Source organism: Branchiostoma belcheri, unplaced genomic scaffold, assembly GCF_001625305.1.
Source record: "Branchiostoma belcheri isolate BF01 breed outbred unplaced genomic scaffold, Haploidv18h27 scaffold493, whole genome shotgun sequence".
In the NCBI taxonomy this organism is placed as follows: domain Eukaryota; kingdom Metazoa; phylum Chordata; class Leptocardii; order Amphioxiformes; family Branchiostomatidae; genus Branchiostoma; species Branchiostoma belcheri.
This window is the reverse complement of record NW_017804124.1, coordinates 21,415-41,398: the sequence shown is the minus strand read 5'-3', so window position 1 is coordinate 41,398 and position 19,984 is coordinate 21,415. Positions and strand designations below refer to the sequence as shown.

The 19,984-nt window shown below is 39.2% G+C and overlaps 6 protein-coding genes across 9 annotated transcripts in view; 3 read left to right on the top strand and 3 right to left on the bottom strand.

Moving 5' to 3' along the window:
- Positions 1-1,538: 1,538 nt before the first annotated feature.
- Positions 1,539-4,834, bottom strand: LOC109479585. 2 transcript variants are annotated; one of them, XM_019781573.1, is made up of 6 exons: positions 4,798-4,834; positions 4,433-4,481; positions 3,689-4,115; positions 3,328-3,410; positions 2,723-2,987; positions 1,539-2,336 (listed from the first exon to the last, which is right to left on the bottom strand). In XM_019781573.1, exons 3-6 carry the CDS (start codon positions 4,089-4,091, stop codon positions 1,978-1,980), a joined length of 1,110 nt encoding a protein of 369 aa, XP_019637132.1. In that variant the 5' UTR covers positions 4,092-4,115; positions 4,433-4,481; positions 4,798-4,834; the 3' UTR covers positions 1,539-1,977. The 2 variants fall into 2 exon arrangements, with proteins under 2 accessions (XP_019637132.1, XP_019637131.1); XM_019781572.1 differs by lacking the exon at positions 4,798-4,834 and having other exon boundaries at positions 4,433-4,729.
- LOC109479586 lies at positions 4,641-6,648 on the top strand. The gene is made up of 2 exons (XM_019781574.1): positions 4,641-5,231; positions 5,356-6,648. The coding sequence occupies exons 1-2, from the start codon at positions 4,685-4,687 to the stop codon at positions 5,628-5,630; spliced, it is 822 nt and encodes a 273-aa protein (XP_019637133.1). The 5' UTR covers positions 4,641-4,684; the 3' UTR covers positions 5,631-6,648.
- A 1,913-nt stretch (positions 6,649-8,561) lies between these two features.
- Positions 8,562-16,447, top strand: LOC109479590. 2 transcript variants are annotated; one of them, XR_002140793.1, is made up of 3 exons: positions 8,562-8,683; positions 14,978-15,308; positions 15,665-16,447. XR_002140793.1 is itself a non-coding variant. In XM_019781580.1 (2 exons), the coding sequence occupies exons 1-2, from the start codon at positions 15,011-15,013 to the stop codon at positions 15,958-15,960; spliced, it is 594 nt and encodes a 197-aa protein (XP_019637139.1). In that variant the 5' UTR covers positions 14,957-15,010; the 3' UTR covers positions 15,961-16,447. The 2 variants fall into 2 exon arrangements, 1 of the variants encoding a protein (XP_019637139.1); XM_019781580.1 differs by lacking the exon at positions 8,562-8,683 and having other exon boundaries at positions 14,957-15,308.
- On the bottom strand, positions 10,150-12,214 carry LOC109479589. 2 transcript variants are annotated; one of them, XM_019781578.1, is made up of 3 exons: positions 11,930-12,214; positions 11,297-11,549; positions 10,150-10,812 (listed from the first exon to the last, which is right to left on the bottom strand). In XM_019781578.1, the coding sequence occupies exons 1-3, from the start codon at positions 12,080-12,082 to the stop codon at positions 10,559-10,561; spliced, it is 660 nt and encodes a 219-aa protein (XP_019637137.1). In that variant the 5' UTR covers positions 12,083-12,214; the 3' UTR covers positions 10,150-10,558. The 2 variants fall into 2 exon arrangements, with proteins under 2 accessions (XP_019637137.1, XP_019637138.1); XM_019781579.1 differs by lacking the exon at positions 11,930-12,214 and having other exon boundaries at positions 11,297-11,612.
- Positions 12,361-14,170, top strand: LOC109479588. The gene is made up of 2 exons (XM_019781576.1): positions 12,361-12,997; positions 13,282-14,170. The coding sequence occupies exons 1-2, from the start codon at positions 12,427-12,429 to the stop codon at positions 13,632-13,634; spliced, it is 924 nt and encodes a 307-aa protein (XP_019637135.1). The 5' UTR covers positions 12,361-12,426; the 3' UTR covers positions 13,635-14,170.
- A 462-nt stretch (positions 16,448-16,909) lies between the features above and the next one.
- Positions 16,910-19,984, bottom strand: part of LOC109479587 — a 14,068-nt gene continuing 10,993 nt past the window's right edge. The window contains exons 7-9 of the mRNA XM_019781575.1: positions 17,728-17,764; positions 17,313-17,458; positions 16,910-17,127 (exon numbers count right to left, since the gene is read on the bottom strand). Coding sequence (XP_019637134.1) covers positions 17,031-17,127; positions 17,313-17,458; positions 17,728-17,764 — 280 coding nt within the window. The 3' untranslated portion in view covers positions 16,910-17,030. The remainder of the gene's footprint in view (positions 17,128-17,312; positions 17,459-17,727; positions 17,765-19,984) is intronic.

The window sequence follows — 19,984 nt, the reverse complement described above, 5'->3', positions numbered from 1 at the left end:
ACCAATTGCTTATGAAGCAAAGTAACACGAATCGTTCGTTTTGGTTTGTTTTTCTTTCATCTTTTTACTGCCTTTTGGGGTCCTTGCAGACATATGAATTGGGCAGTTGTTATAGCATTCGCTTTTGTGGTGTAAATGTCCGCATCGAACACCATTATTGCTATGTGTGTTGATATACTCATCCGCAAGGTAGCGCCCCTGTATTGTTCAGGAGACCTTTCACCTTTTACCTACCGTGAAGCATGGTGTGCTTAATTTTGCGGTAAATATTTAGCCTAGGCCTGGACGCCATCTTAGTTAAGGCAGTATTTACTCTGATCATCGCCTCCAACCACCTGACGATGGAACATGATGTTTAAAAATGCGTTTCGCGTAATATTTGATGTTGTGTGATTGTTAAGCATGAACACCACTAATTCGATTGAGGTCTTGTTCAAAAGTCTCTACCCGACACGTTCAAAGGTTAGTACGTAATGCGAAGAGGTCATGCGTACTTAACAGAGTATTTTGTTGTTTACTTTTAAGATCGATTTTACTTACCCTGCTTTAATTGGCTGTCTTATCCTTTAAAGGTATTAAACACTATGTAATTTGACGCTTGCGTGTGAAAATTGTTATTTGTACATTCAGGGGCAATATCGACAGTAATTTTTTGTCCCTGAATGTATTTTCCCTCACAGACTCGCAACATCACAATGCACGTAGTTGAATCTCCCCCTACCGTAATAATAATGTATTGTCCCCGGAAAGAGTACAAGATTGTCTGGTTAAATCCTTTAATTGGGATTATTAACGTTTACCTATACGAAAGCATTTTGAGAAAATGAGGTAACTTAAGGTAATCGCGTTGTGTTTTTTTTATATTCCACAAACATGTAATCACAAGACGTGGTAACAGCACACTCAAAGTTTTGTCAACTTATATTAATGCCACCACCAGCACAGGGGACAACTCATTTTCACCTGATCGAATTCGAAGTGAGGAAAGTCGTGTTAAGTGCCTTTCCCAAGGACACAATATCAGTGGCATGTCAGGACTCGAACCCGGGACATCTTGGTTCCGAGTTGAGCACTCTGCCGCTACGCCACACGCCGACTCCACCGTTGTGTTTATAAGTTACTGGTATTTTCACTCGCGCTCAATTCCGCTAGAATCCATTTTGCCCTCGTCGGAATACAAAACACCTTCAGCAATTAATTGGCGCAGGTAACGTCATTCGGTATTATCTTGGCTAAAACTGAAAATATTTCCACGTAATCCAATGCTAACTAATGACGGCACTGATACATGTAAACCATTTTAGTTGCCAGGAGAAACCAAGAAACGACAAGGCACACTGCGTGATTTAAGAACTTTGTTATCAGAGTGTTCATCACATGTAAGCACAAGAAAGATCAGCTAAGAATACTACGTCTCTTCTGGTAAATAGTACCACGTAATTTGAGTTAATCAAACCTACACCTTCACAGGAATGTTCCTAAAATCTGTAATTTGATAAGAATATATCTCAAACACTTAAGACACTTAAATTTGTTGATCAGTTCTGCCCCTTGAGTTCTGGCCACTAATATTGTTGTAATTTTCATTTAAATTGAATTAAATACTAGGTATTCATAAAAGAAATATTCCAAATGTAAAGACCTTTTTCCGCCCTTGATGTTTCTGTCGTTAAGTTACCTCACCTTGCCTAATACCTCGAGCAATACAAAGGGCTAGCATAGGGCCCGATAGAAGTCGATTAAAACAAGATATACATGTAGGTACAACAACACAACGTAAAATTTAGTTGATCTCAAAATTTACATTGGTCGGAAACTAAATAGAGCCCTGTTCTTGTTAACAATTAATTGTGTCCAAACAAAGATGTAAACTTTGATATATCACGCAGAACGTTGTACATCTACATTCCTATGTTAGAAACATTTCAAAGAAGGGGGTTATTTCATACTTGTTAGAGGATCACTAGAATTAGATGGCTAGAATTGCATCATGTCCTTATTATCAACAATATATTCCCCCTCGTCTTTCGACGACGTGGTCTTGGCAGGGACTTGTTCCATCATGCCCCCGTCAGTAGCCATGGCCGTTTCGCCAGGCCACTCATTTTCCCCTTCCTCTGGCGAAGGCGTGGACTTGACTTCCTGAATCCATTTGCTTACGTGGTCCTTTTGATATCTACTTAAAGTCCAATTCATGCTCAGAAAGTTACATTTCTTTACCTTTTTCTCTAGGTGCGGCTGGTTCTTCAAGAAATTGTCATTGAATTTGTTTTTATCGTACAGGCTTTGGTTTTCGTCCGACAGGTCATTATGGCCACACAGTAACACCATGACACCTATAAAGATAAATTCAAACATCATAAAAATGTGATCACTTCCGGACGAAGAAATCTGTCTTATTTGATTTACATGTATTTCGTTTATTATATAAGGTTACAAGGGTGGCATTCCGTAGACAAGATGATATGGCATCAAATTGAAAGATATACATCAGCGTCATAGCAGACACGTTTTACGAGTATGTGCACGCCCTAAGCTTATCATAGATTCTAGAAGCTCGTCATTGTTACTTTCCAACAACAAACAAGTTCATGTTCTGCGACCTTCATCAGATTTTAACGACTTTACCTTAATATGAGCAGTTAGTGTGGATTTTTTTATTGACAACAGATTAGAAAGTGATTAGGATATAAACCCCTCAGAACTGGTTTATCTTTCTTACGTTGCTTTCCACACGCTTCTTCTGCCTTCTTCACGATGTCGCCAGCTTCATCTGGCTCGGTGTCGGATATGATGATTATACGCCCTCTGTCATGGACACAGCAGATGACAACGGAATTGTCATCAAGCACGCTCAGCTTTTCGTCTGTTTCTGAACGTTTAGATACGTGGATCTGGTGTAGACACCGTCCTGCGACGAAGGTTGACAATTCCTTCTTCACTTCACGCAGGGTAGTCTCATTAAGTCCTGTCAGGTATACTTTGACCTGGAATGAAAAAAATTAGGTTACTTGTAGTCAACTTGGTTAACGAGAAATGATATACCACATAATAGTAGCACTGGCATTATCAAAGATAGGAAATTATTAAGAGAAAAAGACAAAATAATCAGCTAACATGGCCCATATTAGCCCTTTGATAAAATCATTTCTGTGGTGAGACTGATTTCGACAAAAAGCTTAATAACGCAACGTACGCTTATAATCAATAGACATTTCCTATTGGCCATCCATGGATTGAGACAATAGAATCGATATTGTATAAATAAGAATCATACATGTTTTTACAATATCAACTATAGTTGACAGAAATGAATGAAGCTCCTACATTGCAATTGTCCAGTAAGGGCCATTTCTCCATCGTTTCTTTCCCGCCTCCCTTGCTATCCTGCTGTCGGTCCTCTTTCTTAACTATGAATAATATGAACAGTCATGGTTGTTTTTAGCGTTGTATCACTTTTTAGAATTAGCAGAATTCTTTAACGCTGTTCAATGGATCTTTTACACATTTCTGTACGTTCTTGAGTGTAAAGCCCTTGTTAAGCCCCGCCTGTCGCATTAGGCTTAGCCTAAGCGAACCGTCAAAATGTTAACAATACAATGTACCAAGTTAGGACTAGTAAGTAACGAGATAATAACACTAGACTAGGCATTATACAAGAAAATTGATGATTAAAGTACAGTCTTACCTGGCAGTAAATCAAACAGAAAACTCCCCATCTTAGTGGACGAAACCCAACACATTGCACCGCCGAAATCGAGTACTTCATTTTCATCAGGTGCGAACACCGCTATGGCATTCTCGAACCCAATCACTTTTCGAATGTGATCTATATGCTTGTCTAAATATTCGTGGCTTTTCGCTCTCTCGGCTCTACTTAAAATTACAATCAGGCCTCTGTTCGTCTTATTATCATTAAAGGTATATTCAATAAATGTCATATCATCTTCCTTATATTCCCCACCTTCCTCATGATCGATTCCCAGTTTTTTACCAACAGAATCAAGGACAGTTTTTTTGTGCTTTGAATTCTTAAGATCCTTAGAAACGAGAACTTTGATACATGTATTTTTACGGAACCACCAATCCATGATTGTTGGAAGATAATATGGCCCCTGTAACAGACAGACAAAAAGAAAAGATTAATCACAATTTACTCTGTGCCTCTGTCCACGTGGAAATTATGTTCATGGAGTATTGAATAAAATTATATTAATGGATTGTCTATATGACAGTTTGAAATTGCCGACCGATGTCTAACGGTGATCGAAAGCTACCAATAACCTTTAGGACCTTTTTGTCCACAGGCATTCTGCCACTTTACTCCGTGGGAAGGTTAAAAGTCATTAAAAACACACCTTAAAGCTGATGAATCAGAAGAGACCAGTAACAATGTCCAATGTTACTGTTAACTTTGCTGTTAACTTCATACCTGAAGTAATGTTCTCAGTGCCAGTCTCCAACATAGACGCCTGCATCGTCTATATTCCGAGTGAGAGATTAAAATGACCCGTGATCTCATGAATATGACATGTTGGCATAGCACACCCTCGTCATTGGTCCGTAGTTGCACAAAGTAAATATTCTAAAAAATACACTCCTATAAATCTGCGTCTTCACAAAAATACTTAATATGCACACTGCACTGGGAGGTTACCCTTACAAAATCCTATGACTTCACGATATGGGGTCCGCACAGAGCAAAGCCGAAGAAGTTGCTGTGCGACAAAATCTCAAACGAAATAAGAGGCCTCTGAACATTCTGATTCTTGGCCATACAGGGGCAGGAAAGTCTACCTTCATCAACTCCATGCAGATGGCTCTCGGTCACAAATGGTGTGACATGGCGCGAAGTGGCAGTGGCTACGGTCAAAACATCACGTTCTTATTGACAAAATACGAAATGTTCTTGGATGAGAATAACGAAACCCCAGTAGAAGGCTATGCACACAAAGTGTGCTTTTGGGACTGCGCCGGCTTCACTGATCACGGTGACGATGTATATGTGAACTTCATAGGACGTGTGTTGGAGGGGTGTGTTCCAGACGGAACAAATGTGCTGGATGCGTCCAATCAGCTTCGAGACGATGCCGAGAGGGTTTTGAGCCAATTCTCAGAAAGAGACCCGAGCAGGAAGTTTCATCGTATCGTTCTTTTATTGGAGGCCGACAAACCACTGCCGAGAAACTTAATGGAAGCCGTGCGACAGGCAGCAGAGGTCAGGGACAGAGGTAGGTGATATTTGCCGTCTCCATTAAAAGCATCCATTGCGATTTCAAAATTATGCTTAAAACCAGATTGTTGACAGTTGAACATGTTATAACCACTTTGTATGCCTCTTTCTTGTTTCTACAGCTATTCCCCTTTTCCTTCTGATAACGAAGCTTGATAAGATCGGCACAAACAACCAAGCCTACGAAGAAAGAAAGCAGGAGGCGTTACAAGCACTGAACCTGGTTGGCGAAAATCAAAAGTTTTGTGAAACCTATCTGTACTGTAATGCTAAGTGTCGCCGTAATCATCTTCAGCAATTTAATCCGGTGGCAGAGATCGATAAAAGATTAATGGCATTTTGTTTTAACCTGACTAACAGCTCTTACGAACAGGGTACCGTGTATGAAAACCCCTGAAATGTTATAGTTCAAGTAGTCACCATGACATTGAATTGAGAAATGCTGAAGGGAACTTAAATGAATGTAATGAAGTGAAATTCCTCAAATAATCTAAATAGACCTAGTCTAATCGTTAATATGTTCTTTCATTTCATTTTCGTGTTCTTTCTTTTGTGAATCTCGAAAACAATTATTTTCAAACAGCAAATGGCCAAATATATGTATTTTGTTAAAACTCTTTACCACACAATAGGTAATTTATTGCAGATTTTGCAGTTGGAATATATAGCCCTAACGTAAATATGGTGGTCTTATTGTTGTTTCTTTGCCATACACTGTACCAGCTACAGTTGTTGAGCAATAAAGTTGATTGATTGATTGATTGATTGATATATTAATGACTAGAAGTGTGAAGCCATGATTCCGTGACACACAAATTGTATTGAACAGAATTTGTTACTTTATGCTTGCTAAACGTAAGCAGATGATGACAATGTTTCAACTTATTACACTTATTTAAGATTTGTCTCTTAAAGGTCAGACTATCAAGCAAACCAAACAAGAAAGAAAAAAATGCAGAGAATACAGAACGTTTCACATTCCATTGACTGTACGATTGTTAAGTTTCTTGACTGAACCGAATGTCTACAACTGTCGACTAATCGGATTTTTGTCAGCTATAACCTGAGCACCTACAGGTAACTCGTCAAGATAAAAGGGGCACGTACTTAAAGGGCAATCATGATATTTCCTGTAATGATGTAGGGTGTGTAAGTGTGACCATCTAAACAATAATTCATCCCAGTCTACAAAAAGCAATAATTTGTTGTAAAGTTGAAAGAATTTATGTTGTGTTACAAAAAACAATGCCGAAGATTATTACAGTGATATTTTAGAAATACAAATGTGTTTGTTTCACATGATCATGAATTGCATACGAAATACGTAAAGCCGGTCTCCTCAATTGTGGTAAGGGCTTTTAGAAGTTTATTGTCGCTTGATGCAAACTCATTTGGAAACACTGGAAAATTAAAGAACCAAGAATCAATTGTGCGTTACTTTATTCTTCATGAGATACTAATTTTTGAATGATACAAATACACCCTTTCATTAAAACAGAAATAAATAAATTTGTAGGTATTTAAGTTACATCAAACGTATATCAGTACCATTATCAAACAAGATAGGGAATTAAACAAAGCTATAATTATACATAAACTAACAAATAAATAAATGCAATGCATTTGGCTAAAATCTTTATTCTATTAGCGCAAGTCCTAGCACGCCCTCCCTACGTATTTGTGGTAGGCTAATTAGATTAGCTGTCAGCAAATATTTTTCTCTTCAATCTCTTCAAGTGCTTCCATTGTACCTATATATGTGTCATTGGTATCGGCAATGTACACATAAATATCTACCGCTGTATCATTATCTTTAAAAATAGTCAACGTTGGCTTTTAAAATCACAGAGGAGTTTGTGTAAAGACGCGACGTTTACATTGTCAGTGAACCCTTTTAGCCTGAACTAACGTATCAACGATACACTGCTTACCACCTTGTTTTCTAAGTTATCGCAACTGTCAGGAACCCAGTTTTATAACAATGATATGAGAAAACCTATACATGTATAAGATACAACAATGAATCAATACAACTACCTACTGCCGAACGGGAGCTTCGTGTGAAACTTCTTTGATCCTGTGAGAAATAGTTAAGAGTCATTTTGAGAGACCTTGGTGTAAACACGATAGTTACATTGTCGGCGATCCCTTTAGTCTGCGCCAGGGTGTCAACAACAAACTGCTGATCATGTCTTTGTTATCGTCCTGTCACTTCAACCGTCTGGGAACGTGCGTCACTGCGTGTGATAAGGGATATCAGTTATCAAATCACCTGACGCAGCGTGTAATCAGATCTTTCCCATGCACCTTCAACCAACAGTGTTCTGACAAGACAAATTTGACATCTTTGTTGCATCATGAATAAAATCACGAATGCTTTATTCGATGATCAATTGTGTAAACACGCGAAATAAAACACTACAAAACAATAGAAATTTTGCCACTGTGATCCAAAATATGAAAAATATAGATTAATGATACCTTATCACACGTTGCGAGTCTTTGCAGGGGGTAAGGTTGACCTCTTTGATATTTTCCCAGCACAAGAGAACAATGGAATGATACATCAGTGACAGGTATGTACATATTAAATGGGCAAAGGTCAAGATTGGATCCCAGTCCCGTGATATTCGGCAGCTTTTTAAGTCAACTTGTTGTGTGCATATCGTCTGTATTTCAAACAAAAACAAATCAAATATTTGGGGAATAATAAAGTCAATGAGTGAAAGGTCGCTAACAGACTCGGGACTGACTGAAGATCGATTACCTTAATGGCTGGCATGTTGTTGCAGTACAACAGAGTGTTTTTTTTTCACATATCTCTATGCAGAGGGGAAGAACAAATAGAAAATTGATTAGTTGAATAGTTTATTTGAAAAGGATTTTATAGTGGTTTAGTGATAAGGGAAGAGGGGCAGGGAACATGGAAATAGAAAGGCATGCTAGCTATGAAATAGGGATGATTGAAAATGCTCATCGCTCAAATGTGCCGTCGGCCAACTATCTCCATTAGCTCATGAATGATAGAGGTCACATGACAGCTTATTTCTGCCCATACGTACCAGTACCAATATCATAAAACACTCCCAGTCCTCCAGTCCTAATATTGGTTAGGCAGCTACTGGGTTCTTTACTGACTAACTTTGTAATATTGGTCAGCTCTTGAGTAGCTCTACCCATCGCATCAGGGTGACTGCAAGGCACACCATGGTCGCTATGGCGACCACAAGGTTAGAATGAACTAGCCTGTGCTACCAATTTTAACCGCAAGACGGCGCCTAAAACTGGTCAGAAGATTGTGTACACAACATCACAGAGCGATCTGAATTTGCTGAGGTAATGCGAGTACAATGTTCAAGAATAGATTACATGTATGTTTCCCTATAAGCAGATAGGTTTTCACATTGTTATGACGCCGTAGAATTTCAAGAGCACCAAATGACACACAAGGTAAGAACCCCCAAGTAATGTTTCATTTAAATCAGTTGAATAGATTGTGAATATTATAAAGATGATATTTTGTAATCCTCGGGGGCACGATGTATTGTCCAATGCAATCATGGCGATGACGTACAAGATAGCCTCCATGGACATTTCTCTGATTGCAACCATATAACTAGCCATGTTCTAGTTAGGTTAGCCTAGCTCGCACTCTGTGTGTAGAAATGTCTACCTGTGGTATATTTCACTTTGAGTACCCATTTATAGATAGGTCATGGATTCAAATAAGAGCCACTGTGGCGTAACAGTCTCTGACTTAATAGCACACGATAGTTTCATGTATTGTGGACGATGATTTTCTATTGTCAGACTAGCACATTGTAATCTTAAATGTAAAATTGGGACTGATTATTCACCAGTAATTTAGTTAATTTCTAGACGTGCGTGTGTTTGTGTGTGTGTGTATTTGTTTGTGTGTTCTGCGTGAGTGCGAGTCTGTGTTCGTGTGCGTGTTTACGTGTGTTTATTTGTGTGTTTGCGTACGTACGATCGTGCATGATGTGTGTCACAGTCCGTGTGTGCGTATCTCTCTCTCTCTCCCTCTCTCTCTCTCTTTCTGTGAAATTACACTAACTGGGATTTCAGAGCTGTAAATTTCCCGAGAGTACACTATGTGTTCAATGACGTTTCAATGAGTCAAACGCTACATGCTCATATCTACCACATCCCCATAACTAAAAATCGTACTTGAAAGGAATGGCATTGCTTTATTTTCCAGGGATGATTGTCAACAGAAATTGCTTGTCAACAGACAAAAAACATCTAATCAGCTTATTACTTCGTTTGTCTTTGAACTTTTCACACGAAGGCCCACGGTGACAAAGGTTGTTTACTTGCTAACGGACGAACCGTGGGATATTGGGCAAGGGCGTGTACATGTAAGAAGGACTTTGAAGTAGATATGCAAATAGACATGCTATATCCACCCATTGTTCTCCCAACCAGGTATATAAGGTCTACCTGTCTCATCAACATGTACCCACGGTGATATTGATTTCTACGTTAGCGTTGCCTACTTGTAGCTGAACCGACTGATACCGCTGATTTTGCTGATACTGCACACCTCTTGAGATATTGTCAACAGGTACATCAAAGGACTACCGCCTTTTAAGTTTGTTGGCACGTCTGCGTAGTCTCAAAAGATTGATTAGTGAAAGTTTTCTGCAAGTTCTTGCCCTTACACTAATTGCAAGTACATGTACATGTAATATGAAAATAAAAGATGGACAACAGGGTGGATAACAATATACTGTGCAACTGCTCTAATTACTAAACATTAAATTCTAACTTATTCTAACTTATTGGGTTCATCTGCCGACGAAATGATGGCTTTGGGAGTTACAATCAGCAATATTAAAATACACAACCTACGTACATGCCCGTTTAATCTTTAACAGCCTGCAATTCCATTGGTTATTTATGTGTACAAATATAATTTCTTACCACGCGGGGAATAACTTCAAAACTATATTTTTTGTCACCTGACAACAAATTACACTTTTTATTCCCACAACTGATAATTAGTTGTTCTTGTGTTCCTTTTTTGTAACAGATATTTGCGGCTACTATAATGTTTATACTTGACAACGATAATGAAGGAACAGTCATTAGACAGCTTTACTTGAAAAATATTTATTAAGAAAGTGAGAAAGCTCACCGGTAGGCTAATAAGAGAAGCTTTAAATTTGCGTTTTACCATTGTAGAATATCATTAAAGCGATCTTGTACATATTTTCATACGGGTAGTCCACGAAGATGTGCTCAAGTAATATCTTGGAGTATTGTTATTGACTAACCTGGAACAATTTACGCGGTAGTTTTAATTCATTCCGGATTCTTCACAAAACTGTCACTAATCTGATTTCTTCCATTGACACTTTGACTTTTGAGTCCAAGCCATTCCATGATAGCACTCTTTTGATTGTCGTTTAAGGCACTGCTAAAGCTGAACAATCTCTTGGAGTCGCTGTATTCTTTAAGTCTCGTTTGACTAGTCATTAAATCATCCAGTTGGGTCTCATCGTAGAGTTGTCCGTTTGGAGGGTCCCGTGTACCTAGCACAAGGATGGCGCAGTGGGCTAGAAGAAAAGATAATATTTATGTCACAAATCTGTTCATATAAATGTAGCATTAGACCTTTTTATTGTGGTTTGCAGTGGGGACCGCCCGCGGACCCCTGTACCTAAAGCCCCTGTCCCACATTCACGAATTCGTTCCCGAACACCAGCCGATTGGGTCGGCGTTCGGGAGGCCAAATTCGTGAATGTGGGACAGGGGCTTTACACAGAAGAGGAATACGGTGATTACAGCACAAGAAAATACAGTATATGCGAACACTTGACATACAGTCTGTGTTACATATATTTTGCTATCAGGGGCTTATTGGGGCATATAGGGCCTAGGGGCCTTACCATTGGAAGGGCTGTAAGAAGCGTCATGTAGCTAAATTGACCCATTGCAATTACCGTTTGCCTATGCATAATATGTACATAAATGTACAATAAAGTTTATTATTATTATTTCTAATGGAAGGAAAGATACGATACCATGTAAAACACGTACCTTTGGCCATTTTCGCGTGGGCAGTAATAGCTCCAAGCTGGTCCGGTTCGTTATCGGAGAGTATGATTGTCCTTCCGGATGTCTGCTCTACACAACATAGCACGTACTTGATGCGACTGAAGTTAGGTTTACTATCTGTAGTTTCCAGTTGGAGCTCCTCAATGTCTATATTTTCTCCCTCGAACTCCAAGAACTCCATGTGATCTCTAACCTTGTCGAGGGTCGAACTGTTATAAGCCACAATGCATAGTTTCTAATTGGAAGAAGAAATAGATTATACAATTAACTACAAAACATAAAAGATGGATATACTCAATAGTACTGTAAGATCTTTGTCAGCAAATCTTTCGCAAATTAAGGGGTATTCAACACTCAGGTAATAGAATAGCCACAGCTCCCTAAAACTCCAATACTCCTTTGAAGCCCATGTACTATACTCTCCAAGCAGAGGTTGGTTGGCAAGCGAAGATTGTGACCTCTGTAGTATGTCCCTATTTTTTTCTGTCACTACCCCAGGTACTTATGTACTTCTCTTTAAAAGTATATAACCGAATATGAAAGACAGAAAGTGGTATTGAAAAGTGGCCATTTCAGAGTATGATTTAGAACTTTTACCAATGACCTTTGGCTTACCTTGGTACGGCCTAGACAGTTACTACGGCATCCCCAGGAACGACACAATGCAAGCATTGCACTTACAAATACTCCCAGAAAGAAGGTGATGATAGCCAGAAGTGCACAACACACATTACATGTATCGTCGTAGAAACATTGTATGACCGACATTGTAGAATGTAGAAACGCTTTATGCAAGGCAAGGCCATTTGTCACGTGTGCATTTGACGATGCTGTCAGTAAAAGATAGCACTGAATATCAAAAACATTCGTGGGGAGTTCGAAATGCAAGATAACGTACTGAACAGGTCACAAGTTGTCTAGTATAACTCTGATTGGTTTCTGGAAGTCACGTGTTCACTTTCAATGTCGTTATGTCATTTTATTGGCTGTATGCAATACTTGATATTTGCACAGGCCATTCATATATAAGACAACCACACAGAGAATTAACCAGCAAGTCACAGTCGGACATTGGTCAATGATACCAGCGCTGTTCACCCAGTTAAAACAGAATGGAAGGTGCTAGGAATATACCAACAATATCGGAACTACGAGTACAAGTTCGCCAACTTCTTAAAGAAAGAGAAGAAGATTTGAACGTTTTGGTTGTAGGCCTCCCTGGATCATGTAAATCAACGCTGATAAACTCCATGAACATGGCGCTCGCAGAGCAATGGCATGAGCTGGCTCAGTTTGGAAAGGGAGATAGCAATAAGACGCTTTGGGTGAAGAAGATTCTAATGTTCCAAGACAAGTTCATGAATGAGAAAGTGGAAAACTACGAGAAAAAGGTGTACTTTTGGGACTGTGCAGGTATTGAGAATCTATCGGATGAGGCGTATGGGGAGTTTATCGGCCTGACTTTAGATGGAAAAGTTCCAGATGGAACACATTTATTTGACAGCGTCAAGAAAGAGAGACAGTTAGTGACAGTCAGAGATCTCCGTAAAAAGTTTGCGACCGTGAACCAAGAGAACAGGTTTCACAGGCTCCTGTTCCTCTGTCCTTGTGACAACGCAGCTCCAGAAAACTTGCTGAAACTGGTCAAGGATACAACTACACCCCAGGGTAACAAAAGCAGAAGTAAGTTTTGTTTTTACACTCATATGATTTTCCCTATAATTACCTGACATTGATATACCGTAACCCTGTAGCATGCAGTAATATATTGCCACAATACGCCTTTAATACAGAACAGCTTCTCAGGAACATATCTAGATTCATGTAAATTGTAAATGTGTTGCTTGGAATAAATCACTGCGTGACATAATTCTGAATATGTTCTAACTTAAAATTTGGTTATGCATGTCTGGTGCTTTACTCACATGAATATGGATGTAAATACCTACGCTTTTTGTTTCCTCTAGACCTACCGGTATTTCTGGTTATGAGCAAGGCCGACAAAATCCCGGACGGCCAGCGTCTGCAAGAAATGGGTGAGTACAAGAAAAGGAAGAGTAAAGCAGAGAGTGCACTAGTCCTTGTCGGCAACAAGAAAAGGACAACAGAACTGAAACTTTATCATGCAGCTGTCGAGGGGCAAGATGTGGGGTGTGATGTAGATGTGTTTGGCAATTTTTTGCCAGACGAAGAAATTGACAAAGGCCTTCTTATTTTGTTATGCAACCTTCTTGCTCCTTCCTATGATCAACATTTGGCATACAATGAAAACACTAGTACTGATTCATTTGAGCCAAGTCAACAATGCGTAGTTTCGTAATATTTTGCCTTCATGCACGTAACATGAGTGATTGAGAAATTGGATCATAAGGTAGACGATGGCAACAATAATGCATTAGCAGCATGAAGTCAATGGTAGGAGCAACATTGGCAACGTAAGAAACTTTCGCATAACACACCAAGATATTCGTCAAGTTTGTACTTAATTGACTGAAATGTCTAGTCAATCCTAGATACTGCACGGTATTGTATATATGGTGAAAACAATTTAGCTATGATCTACAGCTGCTGGTGTTGGAATTAGTTCTTAAGTTGTCGAAAGAGAGGAAAAGTTAAACAAACACTCCCCTATGCCTCTTCATCTGCGATTGATGCATATGATTGTGATTTTAACACTATGGTTATTCTAAAAAATATGTCGAAATCAGTACCTTGTAAGATTTCATTTATTCATGTAAAATGTTTGGACGTGCAGACACAAAAAGAATTACAGCCGAAATAAGCCCAACATTTACACAAAATAAAAATACAGACGGGGTCACTCGAGTTATGGTCGATTTGCTGCAGATCTAATAACAAAATATCCCCAAGGAAGGTTTTTTTCATGCATAATTTCATCCGCAATACATATGAATGTTTATTGCAAATACATGCCCGAGGGCAGACATAGATAACACGTTGATAACGTAAACATGCCCATGTATAAATGCAGATAGCAATTGCAGATAACATGCCCATGTGAAAATGTATATAACGTAGATTAAAAAGTGTCTAACTCCAACGTTTTGTTATTTTTTCTTTATACAATGAACTATAATGTTTTCACACGTCCGCTTGCTAGGTCACATGTATATGATGGATGCATTATGAGAAACATTTTGTAATAGAATGTAAATTATACAACAAAGAGAGAGCAGTTCTTTATTATCTGATACAATCTATGTTCCCCTTCTTCAAACATCTAAGTTGTACAGATAAATTTCTTTTTCTAATGAGCTTATACAAACCTTCTACTTACTAGCTAAGAAACGAGAAGAAATCGAATGTACTTAATTGTAGTAACTTGACGATGTATATATGTAACATTATCTGTATTCCATCCTTTTGTTGTGACCTGTACTTAACCCATGCCAGTGGTTATGTGTATACAATAAAGGTCTTTATTCATTTATCCATCCATTTGTCCATGTGTCCATGTGTGTGTGTGTGTGTGTGTGTGTGTGTGTGTGTGTGTGTGTGTGTGTGTGTGTGTGTGTGTGTGTGTGTGTGTGTGTGTGTGTGTAATTGGGTGAGTATGCGCGTGTGGGCGAGTACGAGTATGTGTCCCCTGTGTGTGCGTGCTTGTGGCCTGAAGTCCAATGTCAGAATTACTCTCTCTTATAGATACTGTATTCTGAAAATCGTTTCAAAACCTGAATGGGGCAGCTAACGATCTACGTTACGGCACGCAATGTTGAAACACTCAGCGAAGCCAAGGAGCTTGTAACGAGGATTGTTGAAGACAACAAAGGTGAAGAGGTACCCGACGTAAAGCCATTCCATGTGTCAACAAGGAATGACGAAGAACGTCTGCGAAAGGAACTCGACTCTCACCGGCCGTGCAAAGTCCTGTGCTGCGTCGACAACAGTGCTAGGAACATCATCCTGTCACCCACTGAGCCTGACGAAGCAAGCCAAGTCGTCGATGCAGCCGAAAAATTTTGCGCTGATGATGGTATTATAGATAATTTAAAGTATCATGGAAGTAATCTTTGTCTATAATGTGTTTGCCACACAGGAAACTGAGTCCTAACAAGAACTAGTATTGTATACAAGCTACAAGGAATCCATTTTGATTAAGAGTTATACAAAATTTAAAATATTAAAACCACTAGGATTAAACGCATCTTTCTTCAATGGGCAATACTGTAAACCAAAAATTTGAGCAGCCTTTTTCTATATACATGTTTAGAACATTGTTAAGCACATATAGAGTACCAAGAACTAGCTATATATAGTCAAGTTTATATTTATGCACAGATTTTCGAAATGGAATGATGTAACGTATATTTTTCTGCATCTTATTTCCAGGAGTATTTCTTCTCCTCTTTGGTCATCATGACATCAGCGACGATGGACTCTACGATGAGGAGCACTTTGACGCAATTCTAAATCGCCAACCTAAACTAAGACGACTGGTGGCAAATAAAAGATTTTTAAGTATGGACAGTAACTTGAACAAAGGCCAGGAGCAGGCCATTTTGAATTGGATAAAAGTAGAGCCGGTTTATTCCACAAAGGACACCGATACCGTTAAAACCACTTCATTCTCATCATTTCTTTCAAAGTTGTTTGGGCGGACACGGACAGAGACTCCTAAAAGCTAAAGTATACTACAACCTTACATCAAAGGGGTGAACATTTGGGGGGGGGGGGTGTTCTAAAAGATTTCCAATTCCGATGGATATATTCCGGATAGTTTTATATTCCATGGCATAACATCTGTAAATATGTACTAGTATATGTATATATGTGAATATGTTTTATTTGTTCGTTGTACGACTCAAAAAACTCCGTTTCAAAGATTTTAGATTCAAGACTTATTGATCAAAGTTGGGGTGACCTCTTTGATATTTTCCCAGCCTAGAAGAACAATGGAAAAGTACATCAAAGGTGAGCAAACTCATTGACAGGTTTGTACATATTACATAAGCAAAATCAACACTAATATCCATTCCCATGCCGTACAAACATGTTGTAACTTGATTTTTATGACGACATTCTCAAACAAGCTGTCAGCTGACGCCTTGATGTCGGCTGAAGTATAAAAGCAAGTAGAGAGAGCGAGCGAAGTTTGTCAGAACAGAAGACTGTCTTTTGGTACGAGTATATGGGAATTGTGAATCATGTCTTTTGTGCCATTTGTCACCATTTCTTAAGTCAATAAAATAATAATAAAGGTGGTTCGAAATTGCTTAATCATTTCGACAACTCAGATTTGAAAGAGGGAACAACATACATGTACGTACATATTGTTTGACTAGCTCAAACAGAAAATTTCTCTGCGTATATTAGTACGTTCATATTTCATTGGTAGTCCCCTCTCACATTTACATTTGTACATATCACAAAATATAAACATATTTTCTGTAGATCTAACTTGGATTGTTATGTAATAAAGATTTTCCATTACTACATGTATAACACTATTAAATGGATCTGCGTATACGACGTAGTTGCTTTCGTAATGTTTAATCGGTTAGCGCATTATGCGCATGTGCTGCGCTTAGTTGCGAAGAAGATTCAGCCTTTTATGGACATGCGCATAAACGTATATTGCCCTCTTGCGAAGATGGCACAAAGTGCAACATTGTAACTTTTTCAAACGGATCAGTCATTAGCAAACAGACAGATTTGTAGCTAGGGTATTTAGTGTGGATTTCTTCTCCCTTCGAGTTCAGGTACCAGAATATTGAACGTGCGAAGTGTCCAGAAAAGGCTGTCTCTCCGGATCTGTGGTTTTTGTCTTGATATCGCTGGAACGTTCAGGCATTCTGCAAAAGAAAAAAAGGCATTTGCTTATGTTCCGGGATTACGGTGTAACCCCCAACCCTCTCTCAGAGAAAAAGACCAAAAATTATAATGGAGATCTAGCTTTGTTTTATTTACACACTGAATGGCTTTATCCCATAAAACAGAAAGAAAACTCATTCACTCAATCACGTTCAATCGGACCTACCCTGTGTTGTAGAAGTAGATAGCGGGAACCATGAGGACCAGAGCTCCCAGGGAGAACCAGGTGGCGTTCCCGGTGTTGACGTGGAATTCGAACGGGTCTTCAGCAAACAGGGTCCAGAACAGGAATCCTAGCGGCGTCACAAGGGACTGCATGTACAGGCGGGAAATTAAACTCTAGTAACTAATACACGTATGCATGTATATGCAGTCTCATATAAGTTCAAATGATTGCAAACCTGTTTCATTATACAAATGAATTCAGTTTTGATAAATTGCTCGTAAAGCTCAAATATCAGCGATATTCAGTACACCAAAGGCAATGGACTGTGTATAAAAGTGGATGAGCCAAACTTTGGTACTTCATGCCAAGTCCTGTGATATATGGCCGAGATAGAAAGGGAATCACGGGACCTTACCGTGACCAGGGCGAGCAGCGTGGCGCCCTCCGCGTGCACCAAGGTGAAGCTAGCCGGCGTTTCAGCCTTCGATTCGTAGCCGGCGTTACAGCCGGCGTTTCGCCGCTAGATGGAACATAGCAACTGATTCGGGTACCGATTCGAAAACCCAAAAAATCAGTAATTTAGCCAAAAAATATGGCAGATGAACTTGAAAAAAGCGTTATGATAGCTTATTACATCACAAGTCTACTACAAGTTTCAGATTTTACCTGCCGGATTTAATTAGGCCGTTGACAGCGGGCCTAATTAGGCATAAGAGATATGTGTACTCAGCAGTTATAGCTGCACCAAACTGAACGTGGCCTTTACAGACGGATTACGGTAGTCAACAACCAAGACTATATACACTAAAAGTATCAAATTCAATGGGTCGGATTTGATTAAGGAGGCACAAGGGTATACTTACGTATGATCGATAGGGCAGAATTTCAAATCTTACGCCATCTGAGTGGGCTGCTGGAAAGGGTATAAAGTGTATCTGCCGTCTAACAAAATGTGGCCCGTTAAATTCAAAGATTGATACTTGTAGCCATACACCTACTCTATGTCCTAAAGGTATGAAATTCAACGGGCTGGATTTAATTACCGAGGCACGACGGTACTTAATGAGTATGACAGGGCAGAATTTCAAATCTCCCGCCGCTTTTACATACATACAAAGTTCATTGTCTATACCGAACTAAACGTGGTCCACTAACTCAAAAGTCGGATTACGATAGTCAACAACCAAGACTATAGGCTAAAAGTATCGAATTCAACGGGCCGGATTTAATTAACGTGGCAGGATGGTACTTAATGAGTAAAAGAGGGCAGAATGTTATATCACCCGCCGCGTTTATTGTCTGCTCCGAACTAAACGTGGCCCGCTAACTTTTAAACAAGGATTACGATAGTCATCAACTAAGACTTTATACCTAAAATGTGTAAAATTCAACGGGCCGGATTTAATTAAGGAGGCACGACGGTACTTAATGACCAAGAGAGGGCAGAATTTCAAATCTCCCGCCACGATTCACTGTCTACACCAAACTATTGCCGGCTAGCCAAACTAAACGTGGCCCGCTAACTTTAAAGAAGATTACGATAGTCAACAACTCAGACTCTATAATAAATGTGTCAAATTCACCGGGCCGGATTTAATTAAGGAGGCACGACCGTACTTATTGGGTAAGAGAGGGCAGAATTTCAAATCTCCCGCCACAATGCACTGTCTACACCAAACTAATGCCGGCTAGCCAAACTTAACGTGGCCCGCTAACTTTAAACAAGGATTACGATAGTTAACAACTAAGAATTTGAACTAAACGGGTCAAATTCAACGGGCCGGATTTAATTAATGAGGCACGACCGTACTCAATATTGGTTAAGAGAGGGCAGAATTTCAAATCTCCCGCCACGATTCACTGTCTACACCAAACTATTGCCGGCTAGCCAAACTAAACGTGGCCCGCTAACTTTAAAGTCAGATTACGATAGTGAACAACTAAGACTTTATACTAAATGTGTAAAATTCAACGGGCCGGATTTAATTAAGGAGGCATGACGGTACTTAATAAGTATGAGAGTGCTGAATTTCAAATCTCCCGCCTCGATTCACTGTCTACACCAAACTATTGCCGGCTAGCCAAACTAAACGTGGCCCGCTAACTTTAAACAAGGATTACGATAGTCAACAACTCAGACTTTTATAATAAATGTGTAAAATTCACCAGGCCGGATTTAATTAAGGAGGCACGACGGTACTTAAGGCCATGTTGATTTGATTATATGGATGACATCCACGCGCGCATGAATTTTCGGCCATTCCTACAAAAAAAAAAGTTTTCAACCATACTGTAAATCGTGCAAAACAGTTGCTAAATGAGCAAAAATATACCATAAGTTGCAGGGAAAACATTTAGAAACGATACCAATGTCGTAGAATGCCAAAATCAAAGGAAAAAAGACAAAAATGTAAAGAAATGAATTCGAAGAGTAGATTATTCGCCATAACATATTCTGTGCCATTTGTTCAACCTTCATGACCACGTAGATTTCATAGTGAAAGCAACTTTTTTTTTTTGTCTAAACTTTTTTTTTATTTCGTCACGGGCGCATCAGTTTTGGGGTTTCCCAGAGGATGTCATCCATACAATCAAATCAACATGGCCTAATCAGGTAATGCTAGTACATGTAAGCTGTCAGCAATACATCATAGACATAGTTCGTGCCTGTT